This window comes from Lepidochelys kempii, chromosome 1, assembly GCF_965140285.1.
Source record: "Lepidochelys kempii isolate rLepKem1 chromosome 1, rLepKem1.hap1, whole genome shotgun sequence".
Classification (NCBI taxonomy): Eukaryota; Metazoa; Chordata; order Testudines; family Cheloniidae; genus Lepidochelys; species Lepidochelys kempii.
In genome coordinates, this window is record NC_136380.1 from 269,302,214 (window position 1) to 269,316,913 (window position 14,700).

General features: G+C 44.5%; 2 protein-coding genes across 8 annotated transcripts in view; one reads left to right on the forward strand and one right to left on the reverse strand.

Annotated features, from left to right (window-relative positions):
- Positions 1-2,472, reverse strand: part of AMDHD1 (amidohydrolase domain containing 1) — a 28,217-nt gene extending 25,745 nt beyond the window's left edge. The window contains exon 1 of the mRNA XM_073327491.2: positions 1,723-2,472. Within this exon, the coding sequence (XP_073183592.2) occupies positions 1,723-1,859 (137 nt within the window). The 5' untranslated portion in view covers positions 1,860-2,472. The remainder of the gene's footprint in view (positions 1-1,722) is intronic.
- Positions 1,718-14,700, forward strand: part of CCDC38 (coiled-coil domain containing 38) — a 40,920-nt gene continuing 27,937 nt past the window's right edge. For 2 of the 7 annotated variants that reach the window (XM_078851106.1, XM_078851108.1), the window contains exons 1-6: positions 6,254-6,817; positions 6,984-7,080; positions 7,365-7,459; positions 10,121-10,295; positions 11,306-11,373; positions 12,359-12,699. In XM_078851106.1, the coding sequence (XP_078707232.1) occupies positions 6,698-6,817; positions 6,984-7,080; positions 7,365-7,459; positions 10,121-10,295; positions 11,306-11,373; positions 12,359-12,699 (896 nt within the window). In that variant the 5' untranslated portion in view covers positions 6,254-6,697. Of the gene's footprint in view, positions 4,708-6,253; positions 7,081-7,364; positions 7,460-10,120; positions 10,296-11,305; positions 11,374-12,358; positions 12,700-14,700 lie in introns of those variants that run through there. The other 5 variants (XM_073327487.2, XM_078851107.1, XM_073327488.2 and 2 more) reach the window with 5 other exon arrangements.

Genomic DNA, 14,700 nt, shown 5'->3' on the forward strand with positions numbered 1-14,700 from the left:
ACCTTCAGAGAAACAGCCGTGTTAGTCTGTATTCGCAAAAAACAAAGGAGTACTTGTGGCACCTTAGAGACTAACCAATGTATTTGAGCATAAGCTTTCGTGAGCTACAGCTCACTTCATCGGATGCATACTGTGGAAAATACAGGAGATGTTTTTATACACACAAACCATGAAAAAATGGGTGTTTATCATTACAAAAGGTTTTCTCTCCACACACCCCACTCTCCTGCTGGTAATAGCTTATCTAAAGTGATCACTCTCCTTACAAGGTGTATGATAATCAAGGTGGGCCATTTCCAGCACAAATCCAGGGTTTCTCCCCACCCTCCCCAACAAAGCCACTCTCCTCTTGGTAATAGCTTATCTAAAGGTTTCAGAGTAACAGTTAGTGTTAGTCTGTCTTTGCAAAAAGAAAAGGAGTACTTGTGGCACCTTAGAGACTAACCAATTTATTTGAGCATGAGCTTTTGTGAGCTACAGCTCCCTTATAGCTTATCTAAAGTGATCGCTCTCCTTACAATGTGTATGATAATCAAGGTGGGCCATTTCCAGCACAAATCCAGGGTTTAACAAGAACGTCTGAGGAGGGGTGGGGGGTAGGACAAAACAAGGGGAAATAGGTTACTGGAAATGGCCCACCTTGATTATCATACACATTGTAAGGAGAGCGATCACTTTAGATAAGCTATTACCAACAGGAGAGTGGCTTTGTTGGGGAGGGTGGGGAGAAAACCTGGATTTGTGCTGGAAATGGCCCACCTTGATTACCATACACCTTGTAAGGAGAAAGAAAAGGAGTACTTGTGGCACCTTAGAGACTAACCAATTTATTAGAGCATAAGCTTTCGTGAGCTACAGCTCAGCTCACGAAAGCTTATGCTCTAATAAATTGGTTAGTCTCTAAGGTGCCACAAGTACTCCTTTTCTTTTTGCGAATACAGACTAACATGGCTGTTACTCTGAAACTTGTAAGGAGAGTGATCACTTTAGATAAGCTATTACCAGCAGGAGAGTGGGGTGCGGGGAGAGAAAACCTTTTGTAGTGATAAACACCCATTTTTTCATGGTTTGTGTGTATAAAAACATCTCCTGTATTTTCCACAGTATGCATCCGATGAAGTGAGCTGTAGCTCACAAAAGCTTATGCTCAACTAAACTGGTTAGTCTCTAAGGTGCCACAAGTACTCCTTTTCTTTTTTCAAACTAACTTTGTTTCTCAACTGGAATCCCCCTTGATTAAAAAGCTAAGACTCTGGATTCCAGTCCGCAATTTTTCTTCTCGTCAGAGTTAATGCACAACACGAAGAATAACATTTTTTCCCCTTATTTTCAGCAACAAGCAATGAGTAAAATTTTATTGTGGATTCAGATAAAAAGCCTCCTTTTCAGTGGAATCGCAGTAATTCTAACGCACTTGTGGCACCTGATCACACCAAAATGCCGGGTCGCTGTCTGAATTGAAGGCGAGCCTGCAGAACTGAAGAATTTGCCTTTTCAAAAGAGGTACGGAAGAACTTTATGCACCAGACTTTATTTTCTGAACCCGAGGGCTCCCAGGACAACGGAGAGCAGATCTGGCTGCATCAGGCCAGGTGCCTGCTCAGGTCCGAGCCTGGCCGGGGGCTCAGGGGACACGCGCACAGAGCTTATGCTCAAATAAATTGGTTCCTCTCTAAGGTGCCACAAGTCCTCCTTTTCTTTTTGCTCACAGAGCCGACTTACGTGCCGATCACCACGCTGGCATTGTCCAGCACGGCCAGGTCTTGCATGCCCGCCTGCAGCAGGTACTTCTCGCCTTTGGTGCAGACGAGCACCAGCTGTTGGGCGTTGTCCAGCAAGAGCCTGTGCTCGCCAGCCATGTCGGAGCAGAGACAGGGGCGGCGACAGCCCCCGCAGACCCTGGACCTGCACAGCAGCCGCCGCCAGAGGCAACCAAGGCCAGGAGCAGCCCAGCGGACTGGAGGGGGGGGTGCAGCCGGCGCGCAGCTCCAAGTCTCCTGGGCAGCGGCCGAGCGCGGGGCAGCGCTGGCAATGGAGTCCCTTGCCTGGCTTCTTGCCACCCGGAGCGCTGCCACCCTGCGGGCGGAGGGGCCGGGGCTGGAAGCTCCTGGACTGCGCGGGGCCAGAGAAGGGTCCAGCCCCCGGGTCTGCAAAGCCCCTGGCCGCTGGCTTGAGGGCGCGCGGGCTCCCCCTGGCCCCCGGGGCGCGGGACGGGCGCGGAGGGGGAGGGAAGCTGAGGCACGCGGGGGCGGGGGCGTTTCTCGTTCTGCTCAACAGTCTGCAGGCGGGGCCCCGTCCCCGCGGCTGCCCCTGTGCTCGGCTGCGCCCCTCCTGGCCCCGTCGCCCGGTGAGGGAGCTGCGGCGGGGGGGGGGCGCGCGTGTGTCTGGCGGGAGCTGAGGTTTGCGGGGGGAGCTTCCCCCCCCCTTCCCTTTGGTGCTCTGTGTCCTGCTCCCGCCCGGCCTCCCCCTCTGCCAGCCCGTCGTTAGCTACACGTCCCTTTTCCCTTTGAAGCGCGTAACTGCAGAGAGGCGAGACTAAATGCGCCCCCATTGTCGTCAGCAAGCCCGGGTTGAGGCCTCAGGAGTGGCTGGGGCCGGGCTCGGCTGAAGAGTGGGGGTGGGGATGGCTTAGGTGGCTTGACTGTCAATGGTGCTGCCCAGGGTGTACTTGTGTGTCTCTTTGTGTCAGGCCTGGGTTCGGGTAGGGGTCCCTCTACTGCAATTCAGAGCACCACCAGAAGGGCTGTTGCAAATGGTGCTGGCTTGTAATATCCCCAGTGGGGCCGATTGGCCGGTTGGGGTTTGCAAGAGTGGAAGTGCGGGTTCTGGCCACATGTCCTACACTGGCTCTGTGTCAGCTGGAGATTTTCCCTTGTTAGGCAAATCCCACAAGTGGCCAGTTAATCCGGCTTTGTGGTGTGAATGGAAATGCAGATATCATCGGCTTATTTTCATGTTACAGTTAGACTGAGGCGCCCGGAATGTTTTGGTTCTTAATTTGGAATGTTCACCCTTAAAGTTCCTGGCCTGCCCAGAGTCACAGGAACCAGCCCCATGTGCGCCTGATGCCCCTTGCCAAACTTGGTTAAGGAATTATCATTTATCTGATTTCCACCAAGATTAAAAAAAAATGTTCTATTTTACTGCCCCCTATAGAGCTGGAGACGGGAGAATTTTAGCAGGAATTTTTATTCACAAAATGAACATTTTAGGTTTTCTCCTCTCTTCAAAGAAAAGAGAACAATATAATGCTGTGGACAAAATCTTCTAATTTAGGTGTCTAAAGTTAGGTTTCTAATTCCACATTTAGACCGAAATGAAAATGGCCTTATTTCCAGAAGAGTTGAGCACTTACAAATTCCACTGAGGTCAATTGAAGTTCTGCGGGTGCTCAACACCTCCGGAAATCGGGCAATTTTTATTTAAGTGCCAAAATCTAACTTTAAGTACTTAAGTTTAAAATCTTTCACCATGTTCTCCTTGTGCTATTGGTGGGCACAGACCTTCTTAAATGATTACCACCAACCATGTCATGTATAGCTATCATTCGCTCTTGTTCAGGGCAACATGAATGGGATGGCAAGGAATTCAGCAGATAATGGAGAGGGCCATCAGCAAAGGCCTCAGGTCAATATAAATGTACCTTCCTGCCAGCCAATCATCTTCCAGGATTCTACAACATTCTCAAAACTTAGAGATGGACAAGGTTTATTAGATCATCCACCCCATCTCCCTGTTAATGCAGGATTGTTCCATACCACCCATATACTAGTGCTTTGTCCAGTCTACTTTTAGAAGTCCAGAATAATTGGGCTTTCCCAGCTTCCCCAGATATAATAATTTTATTAAGATAATGTTGAAGTAAAAAGAAAACGGTACAGAGTTTAAGCATAGAAGTTTCTGGTTATCAGGGAATAAGGTACAGATTATCAAGAGGTGCGAAATTCGGTTTAGGAATGGGTGGCGTAAGGAATACGTAATCTGCAATCTCCCCGATTGGGGGTAAAAGTTTAACCGGTCAAAGTACAGACCTTGTGATATGGGGGTATGTTGTCCATATAATGGCTATGTTCAGGTGTGGAGTATAATGAGTGGATACGATGATGGGGATGGATCTACCCTCATTTGGTGGGATTTAATGTTCAGTGAGTTTATGGTTCTAGTTCATATGGTCCAATGGAAAAAGTCTCTCAGTCCCTTTCCCATAGTTGATGCACGATGTTGTACCGGCTCACACCTCCTGGTACTGTCGGTGGCCGGTGATGTGTTCAGTGTAAATGTCCCTGGACCATCGGATGGTGTCCAAGACCATGAGGCGCTGCATGAGCCGTGTGTAGCGTTGACCGATCCCACAGGTCCGCAGCACACGCTCGTTGCAGGGGTCCCAAGCGCCCAGGGCTCCGACGATCAGGGCATCCATCTGCACCTCGTAGCCCTTCGCTCTCAGGGTGTCGGCAGAGGGGCGTATTTTTCCAGCTTACGAGCTCGGGCTTCGCGGAAGGCCAGGGTCCTGTTGTCAAAGGAGACCGTGATGTCGACAAGGATGATCTTTTTCTGGGCCCCGTCGGTGACTACCACGTCAGGTCGCAACTGGCTGTCAGTACCGGGGATGGCGCAGTTCACGGCGACCTCCCCCAGGCGCGGTGCGATGGCTTTCACTGGGTGGTTCACAGCCTAACACATCTCACCGGCAGGAAGATTTTCTTGGTATTCATCCTAAATGTTCCACTTCTTTGTTTCAACTTTTTGCTTTTAGGCAGACCCCTGTAGATCACAGTACATCATTTCTTCCTTAATTTGTATGCCCATAAAATATTTGTAGACTACAGTTGCATTCTCCTGTTTAGTCATTGCTTCATTCTTTTACTTTTTTTCATATAAAGGTCCTGAGTATTTTTGTTGCTTTTCTCTAGACTCCCCCCAGTTTGTCAATATTTTTCTTGTAACATGTAAATTAAAATATAATAATATCAACACATTTTTATGTATATAAACTTATATGTTTATATACACAAAAAGGGGCAGGTGTGCTAGGCTTCTTGGATGTGCCTTATTGAGCTAACCCTTCTTCAGGTGAGACAAACTGTGAGGTAGGGACAAATATTTTGAAGGTAGTTTAAATTCTTTAGCAATTGACAGTGTCTGGAAATCTTTTGTGATGTGGCATCATTCTCCCCAGTGGTGAGCCTGGGCAGTGATGCAGAGGCAGGGCTTCCTTGTAAACATTTTTCCCCTTGAAGCAGACAGCGGATTAGCTGCTGGGTTGGTTGAGGATTAAAGGAGTGTGGGCTAGATTCACAAAGGGGCTTGGGCATTATGATGCTCAGGGTCATAAGACCTAACTTTTAGGTGCCTAGAAAATCACAGGAACAACACTGTGGTTTACAAAGCCTGAGTTAGGCACCTAGGCTCCCTATACAATAAATGGGGAGAGATAGGTGCCTTAGAATGTGATCCAGAAAAGCCAGAATACTTAGTAGGAAGCTGTCTAAACTAGCCAATGGGAGATGTCAACAACGGGTGTGTGCAAAGCCCTGTCCCTCTCTCTCAAAGGTAGGCACCTCCCCGCAGCTTGGACTTGTGCACCTATCTTTGCTAGCAATTCACAAACTGGGAACCCCTCTCCTGGAGTCAGGAGGCTTTTTATGGCATTTTCTTGTGAGAATGAGTTAGGCAGGTGCCTAACTACACACAAATGGCTAGAGGAGGAGGTGCTGCTGCTGCAGCCTGCTTTATAACTTTTGGCCCAGTGGTTAGAGAACTCACCTGGGATGTGGGTGATCCAGGTTCAATTTCCTTGTTTGTCTGATGAGGAGAAAGGATTGGAAAAGGGTTCTCCCACTTCTCAGGAGAGTGGTCAAACCATTGAGCTCTGGGATATCCTCATGGGGGCTCCCCAAATCAAATCCTGTAGAAGCTGTTCTACAGTAGATTAAATAATTAAAGAGTCATTGGACCAGAGAGAGACAGACTAACTCTGTAGCCTAGTGGTTAGGGCACCCACATGGGAGACCCAGGGTTCTGTCTCGCTGCTCGGCTCCAGTGACTGTTTATTCACAGGAAAATTGCATCAGCAGGAGAGATTGAGGGAGTTCCACTTCAGACTATCCCATAGCTCAGTGATTAGAACACTCTTGAGACATGGGAGAACCCCATTTAAATCCTTTCTTTCCCTCAGGCAGAGGGGAGAGTTGAATATGGGTCTCCCCAACCCTGGGTGAATTCTCTGGTCACTTAGCCAAAAGTTTGAAAGTGGGTGGTGTCAGCAGCATCACCTTCTCCTCTGGCCAGATTTGGAATGTGACCTGAGCAGGTAGGCAGCATCTGAGCACAGCTACCACCTTGGGCCCCTCACACGAGACAGATGGGCGAATGCCGTTAGTGAATCCCTCTGGGGCTTAGGCGGGAGATAGGCACCTGGACACTTAGAGTGAGGCAGCAGTGCTCATGCTCAGAGGTAGAAACATAGGTGCCCCATGAGGTTAGGTCCCTACAGAATAGGGGTGGGAGTTTTGTGAATCACAGTGGAGCCTAACCTGGGATTTAGGTGCCTAAGATTTAGGCACCTAAGTGTGGGGTTTAGGCACCTGAGTAACTTTGTGAATCCCACCCTATGTCTCTGAGCTGTTCCAGGAGTTCTTGCTGGATATTCTGGCAGTCTCGGGTGACACTATTTTATGCATTAAAATAGAAATTGATGAGAGACCCCACAGTGGTATGTACTGCTAAAACTTCTTCAATTGGTCCACAGATATTTTGGGTCCAGTGTTCAACAGGCCTCCGTACTGTGCTCACAGAAACTTGCAAGTACATCCATGTATGTGCATAAAACCCAAATCTGTGTTGTGTGTGTTCGTATTTAATCATGTGCCTTACTACTCAATTTGTGTCTATGCATAGACCGAAAGACAAGCTGGCCTCAAGCCTTTATCAGATTTACTATTCTAATGCTCATGCTTTTTTTCCCACTTTGTCTATTTCAGCAGTTCCGGAAGGAATTTCAGAAAGTAGGGATGGCATCAGTAGCCTTATTTCCACCGTCCCAGTCCCAGACTCCGAGATTTCAGAGCGTTAGTTTTGGTAAAAAAATGTTTTGATTAAATAAACACCATACGTGAATTTTGTGTAATGCTTAACAACTGCGAGAAAGGGCTTGTTGTGCACTAAGGGTGAGATTCGCTGTATGTATACGCAAGAGGATAGGGTGACGGGTGCCAAAGGATAGCACACTCTAATTTCCTGAGTTTGACGGGTTTGAATCACAAGCTTTATGTTCCACTAAAACAGCTTTCTGGACTGAATTTTACATGGTGGTGTTTTAAAAGGTATCAGAATATAATTTTTTTCCCTTTCATCTTTTATAGACTACGACACTGATAATCAAAAGAAGACTCCTTTTACAATTGTGGACTGCAAGCCATTTCTTTACAGAGACATTGAATGTAGGGCCAAAGAAGAGGTATGCATTTGTGTCAGTTTTAATTGCCAGAGCCTATGCTAAGTCTACGTATGTTATTAATTTAATGTACTTTACCTGTAACTGTCAAGTCCCACTGTTTAGGGGGAAAGGAACTCATTTCACCAAACAAAGCAATTAAAGTGGTGAAAAGTCTGCAAATAAATACTCTTCCACACCCCACCCCCTCCAAATTAGGAATAATGTGAGGGAAAATCAGTTTAGTACAATGTGTTAAAATTTTTTGTGGAGGTAAATACTGCATTTTAAATTTCTTTTTGCTGATGATGGATGTGTATATGTAGTATTCCTGCAATAGTTTCTCAAAGGAAGTACATGCTTTCAAAAGAGTGGAAAAATCAGGCTGCCCCAGATATAGTCATCCAGTAGCATATTTCTAGAACGGTCAGCCTAAGAACTGAAGTATGGTTTCATGGGTAAGGCACAGAACTCAGGGTAGAGTGTTCTGAGTTGTAGTCCAGACATTGCCATGGACTTTCTGTGTGACTTTGAGTAAGTCACATAATAGCTCTGTGCCTCAGTTTCCTCATCTGTAAATGGGGTTCATAATGTTTTATTTCCATACTGCTTTATTGTATGGCTAAATTTATTAATATTTGCAAAATGATCTGAAGTTCACTCATACAGGAGGAGACTATGGGAGTCCTGAGAATTGTTTTTTGTTTGTGAGTTTTGTTGAATGGTCTTTAAGCTTGTGTCCTAACTGTAAAAGTATTGTAGGTCACTGACCCATCAGGGCTGACCACAGCCTTTGGGCTGGTCTGAATTCAGAAATTGCATTGATTTAACTAAACTGGTTTCTAAATTTCTGGAACCAATCCAGAGAACAAACGCAAATTTGTTATATACACTCTTGGACTTAACATTATTTCAGACCAGTTGGGTTTTGTGTAAAATTTACTTTCTCAGTGTAAAATATTTTTGTCATAACTTCACAAAAGTAAAACTGATGGAACTCTGTGCCCCATTCCCATTGTGCCCAGAAACTTTGCGTGCCTCAGACCCAGCAGAATAGAAAAAGAAACATTCTCCCTCAGGCCAGCGTTCCAAAGCCACCCCTCATCGTCAAGTTGTCTCGTTCAATTTTTTTGTAGGTCCCTCAGCTCCCTACTGATTTAGATCCCAATTCAGAAAGGAACTTAAGCATGTGCCTAACTTGAAACATGTGATTAGTCATAAGAACAACCATACTGAGTCAGACCAATGGTCCATCTAGCCCAGGATCCTGTCTTCCGACTGTGGCCAAGGCCAGGTGCTTCAGAGGGAATGAACAGAACAGGTAATCATCAAGTGATCCATCCCCTGTCGCCCATTCCCAGCTTCTGGCAAATAGCGGCTAGGGACACTTTAGTTTAGATCATGTTTTTGCATGTCTCAGGGCATGTCTATACTGCCCCGCAGTTTGGACTAAGGGAGTGCAAACGGCAGTACGCACCAAAGTGCTGTGCTGTAACTCCCCTATGTGGACACTGCAGGTGCAAACTTCCTGCATTAGTGTGAACTCGGGACCTATAAGTTTGTATTTGCACAGTCCACACAGGGGAGTTGAGTTACAGTGCAGCACGTTGTTGCACACTGCTATTCACATCCCTTTAGTTAGACCTGTGTGGCAGTGTAGTCATGCCCTCAGTAAAGTCAATGGGCGTACTTACGTGCTTAAGTATCTTGTTGAATCGGGGCTTTTGTGGTGTCCTGGGTGCCAGCGGTCTGCCCAGCATAGAATTATAGTTCAACCTGTTATAACTCCCAGCAACAGCTGATGCTTTAGTTGCTTCTCAGCTAGACTTTATAGCCTTTTCTGACTGTTGTTCTTAAGAATATGAGGGCTTCAAAAGATTAAAAAAATCCAAATCCAAAAGCTGACCCTAAATAACTAACACAGAAAACAAAGAAACACACACAACTCTTGTGTTGTTTTCCTGTGTATTAGCTATATAACTTTCTAATCAAAGATCAAAAGACTTGTTAGGAGTACATGCTACATAATGTATGTACTGTAGTGCATAATCTTGCACTGGTGAAATGACCAGTTCTTCATCTCTAATTTCTATGTTTCTAATAATAAATAAATTAAATAACTTAAATAAATTTATGAAAACTTATTCTTTTAGTGACTTTTATGCAATGTACTTTAAAGATGAATTCACATAGCATCTTAAGTTAAATATCTAATACGACTATATGTGTATGAATATTCATAGACACTCTGTTCTTCTGAACTGTTTCAGCAAATGGAAAGAGTACTTATATATTAAGGGCCATTACTGTGTACAAGCTAAGGGCCAGATTCTACCACGCTTACTCACACTGAGTATCTTACTCTAACTGTATTGTAGTTCCATTAAGACCAATGGGACTACTTACAGACTAAGGCCACAGGCCTGCAGACTTACACACGTGCTAGACTTTACCACCGTGAGTGGTTCCATTGGAATCAATGGAGCTGCTCATTAGTAAAGTTAAACACATGCATAAATCTTTACAGGACTTGGTAATAAATGGAATATGGGTGACAGAATAGGGCCCTGAGTTATTATTTATACAGTGCCGTAGATGTATGGTATTTTACAGAAAGGTAAGTCCCTACCCAAGAGCTCATAGTGTCATTAATAAACACATTTATCTGAAAATCTATAAATGCAGGATAAAAAGGCTCAACAGAATTTGAAGGTCCATGAAAAGAGCACATTTTCATCAAGAGCAAAGTCTCGAGACTCTGTGAAAAAGATGGACTCAGTCATTGAAAGAGAGACCCGGGCTACAATAGATAAAGGGTATATTACTTCTGGTCCCAACTGGGCTCTTACTTTTGCAAAATGTGAGTACGTTCTTTTAGTTTTACATTTTGTTATACACATGTCAGAGTTGCTTACCTTGGCATAGATTTTCATCTATCATACACCTAAAATCTGTCATTTAGGACCAGATTTTGTAACTGGATCCCTGTCACTGGACCCCTGCACCTGCATAGAACCCCATTGATTTCAGTGGAGCTCCATATAGGCAAAGGGATTTGGTTGCAAGATCTGATTGTTGGGCACGCAGGTCAGTTTTCAGGATTCTGGACAAGGATTTAGACTTGCATCCAAATTTTGAAGAGAGTGAAAATGTTGGTATCCCCATCTCACCACCACCACCACAGTCTGTAACTAATACAGTGGTGCCCAAACTTTTCCTGTCATGCCCCCCCTTACCAGTAATGGAATCTATTTGTGTCCCCCCTTCCATTACTGCACAGCCATGGCTTCCTCAGCAGAGAGCTTGGGCTGAAGGCAGAGCTGAGGGCAGAACTGGGGATGGGGGAGGAGCTGGCGCTAAAGGCGGAGCTGGCCTGGCGACAGAGAAGGAATGAGGGAAGGGCTGGATTGGGGGCAGAGCAGGGGGCAGAGTGGAGCTGTGGCTGGGTTGGAGCTGGGCTGGGGGCAGAGCGGGGCTGGGTGGCACTCCCTCCCCATCCCCTTTGGGAGCTGACCTGAGCCCCCCATGTCCCCCCCTCCAATATTCCCCTGAGCCCCTTGGGGGGGCACACCCCACAGTTTGGGGGCCACTGTACTAAGAATTAGTCTGCTGCAAAACGTTGTTCCTTTATGTGATGTGCTATTTTCAAAATTAGAGCATTGGGAAGTCTAGTCAATTAATTCTTTGAAACTAATCCCAGTAAGACTTCTTATAATGCCATTTTTTGCTTATCAAACTAAATAAGATATAAACATGTATTGTAATTCTTTGAATGCAAATGTAATTTATGGGATCTTGTACCGTGGAATTTGGAAGAATAATAGTAACATCATCAGATTAATTTTAACAACATTTAAATTCTCTTAAAAGGTTGCCAAAGTGACAAACAGTCTTTAGCAGATTATATCAAGGAACAGAAGGAGTTGTTTCTGCTGCAGGTACCCTAAAATGTTGTTGTTCTTATGGTTGGTGCTTTCTGAAAAATGTAGTTATAAAAGCACACTACGTGAAATAAAAATAGTGCAAGTAACTAGATTAGAATATTTCTGTTTATCTCTAAGTCTGAATTTTTGTGATGGTAAGAGGCACCTTGACCTGAGGTTCCACATTAGTGTGCATGTCTAACCCTGCAAACACAGTAAGATTACTCAATGTCATCTAAGTCACTGGAACTACTCATGTGAGTAAAACTAACTCACATATTTAAGTATTTAAAGGACTTGGCCCTGAATTTGGTAAAAAAGTTGAGTAAGGCTCACATTCATCATAATAAAAGTGTTTGGATGGGCTGCTTTTTTTCTACAATTACCAATTCAGTGACAAGTCAGACCTTACTTGGAAGTTTTGCCAAACTGATATCACTGGAGACAGAAATTCTCAGTATAGAAGAGCAGCTACATCACAAACTACAGTGCAGGTTTTTCCATACCATTAACTTTTAACTGATGTTCAGGCTGCATGCCTCCAGCAGCACTGCAGCTCTGCCCCCTGGGCAGGGGACCAGCACAGGGTCATTTTGCCAGCTCTGTACTGCCCAAGGAACTCCCTTACACTGAGGATAGTCCCTGGGGAAAGCTCTGCTACCTCTAAGGTCTCGTTCTGTTGCCAAAACTGCATGAAGGGGCCTTAGGACAATGGAGAATCAGGCTTGGTATATGTAGTGAAAAATATAACTATTGGATTCTTGATTTTGTATTTCTTTACACTGTGTTTAAATCTGTACATTTAGCATTGAAATACAGTAATATATTTTGGACATTAATTCATACTGTATTTCCTTGTCTGAATTAGGGCAGCTATTCCTATCTCTCTGAGCATGTCTTGCTGAGTTTACTTTGCTCCCTGAAATAATGAAATACAGATACAAAATACATTTGGACAGCATTTTGTACATAACATTTCCCCACTCTCTTGTTTTCCTAGTACGCAGTAAAAGTAAAAGAACAAACTATAAAGAAGCTGGAGAAATTAGCAATGCAAGCCGAGAAAGAGGCCACTTCTGCCGAAGCAAAGCTAGAAGAGGATACAATTGCATTTGAGGAATTTCTGAAAGAAAATGACCGAAGTTCTGCAGATGCACTTAACATGTTAGAATTGCTATTACAGTTAATGTTTGTTTCAATTTTTGATCTACCGAAAACCGTACACCTATGTCTCTGTAATATTTCCATGTTACTTTTTAGTGCAGCCCAAGAAACTAAATCCAAAATGGAAATGGTTGCAGATGTAAAGTCTGCTATTAATGAACTCTTCGCTATTAAAAGGTGAGACTTTTATGTTATAAATGTACTTCTCTTTTTGTGGTAACAGTGGTGCAGATTCTCCTCTTCTGAAGAACACTCTGGGGGGAGCAAATCTTTGAGGTTCACCCACTGCCACATTGAGCTGTTCTGTAGGTGTACAGTTTGGGCCTGTCCCCCACACCTGTTGATCCCCATGAAGTGAGTTAAGGGCAGCAGAGAGTTTCACAGACCTAACTGTTTTACAGCAGTACAGAGTATGATACTGTATCTTCATTTTAACAGACCAAACTCCTTTAAATGGATAACCAAAGATAGTAATGGGGACAAGTGGGGAGCTGGGAAACTGTACCTTCAGGCCTGTAGGTTTGCAAAGAGGCAGTAGGCAGTGCCAGGATTTGACCTGGTCAGGTCTGTGAGGGGTGATGGTGTTCGCTGCCACCCCAATGTCAGGTGCTGTTTTGCTAGATTGCATTTCTGTGTGTGTGTGTTTGGTGTGTTTTTTTAAATATTTTCTTTGTGTGAACTGTGTATTCAGTAGAGTATGTGTGTGTGTGTGTGTATGTATGTATACGGATAATATTAGGGATTCTCTCAGCTTGGGACATGCACAAGTTAAGAGGGTGGGGACATAGTGTTGCTAGCAAAGCTGTTAAGCTGGTAAAAAGGACAGTCTGCCCTGGATCTAGTTTGTGAATGTTTTCTGCTTACTATGTAAACTTTAGGTTTTAGTGTGAAAATTGTCTGAAGCAAAAATTGAGAATGGGTTCATAGTTCTTTTTAACAATGGCTCACCAGAGTTGAGATCTGTACACAGAATAATGTATGGGAATTTAGTTCCTGTTAAATAACCCATCATTAACATAATACCATTCACTTTCGTGGAGTTAAAGTAGGAATGAATTTGTCTCTCAGTGCTTCATTTTAAGTCAGTCAAAATATCAGTCATTTTGTATAGCTGATGATAAAAGCTGGAAGATGAAATCACGTGTCAAAATACTTAAGTATAACTTAGTTTTATAGAGTTCTTCATTTCACACTCTAACACTTTTTGAGAGAACTTTACAAGAAGAGAGGCACCTGAGGATTCCACTCCCCAGGAAGCTGAACCTTCATGGGATGATAAAGGGGAAAGTGAGAAATCCATTCTCATGTTAAAAATGACTCCTGTTTACCGAGTAAAGGCCCAAGTGGTCCTTGTTTGTCCTTTCACTACTCACTTGGGTACAGACTCCCAGGGATCTCAGTCAAGTTACTTCCACAGTGAGGTACTTTTAGCCAGACCCCTCTTTGGTTGTGTGGTCCCCACGCCAGGATGAATAGCATATTACTTCCTCCCTGTAAACAGCCAGCAGTAACACCAAGCATGCATAACAAAAATTTAAAAAAAAAAAACCAGGAAATCTCATTCATTGATATAGACAAATTTATGTTTCTGATGTGAGAGGAAAGAGGAAAAATGTTTGTATTGTACCCAGCACAGTGGGTCCCTGACCTGTAGATGCTACTGTAATACAAGTGTAACCCTTCTGCACATCAGAGTTGGCAGCAACAAGGGCCGGGTTCAATATCTAGGGGATCCATTCCAATAACACAATGAAAAACCGGCTTGAGCCCCCACCCAGTGACCTGGGACAAATATATACCACCCCCGCTGGGCGCCTCTAAGAGGCAATACTTCCCCTCTCGCAAGCACAGAGTCTGAGTGTAGCAAAAATCTTTTAATAACAGAGAAACTGGGGATCCCACAGCAGCCAAAGTGACCATTTGGGCAGCTATGGGCTCATGCTAGGCAGGATGGGTGTGCCTATGCAAATGAGATCAGCCCCTGAAGTTCTTTTCCACAACTTGCCACAACTCACCACCAGATGTCAGGGTGGAGCTCATCCTGCCTGTGCTTACACAAGTATAATGACAATCACAAAGTTCTGGTAGTCTCAGCTATACTAGAGATTCTCCAGGATGCTTGGTTGGAGTTGTACAACTAAGCACCATAGAAACATGAGTACTGGCCATAGAGGCATT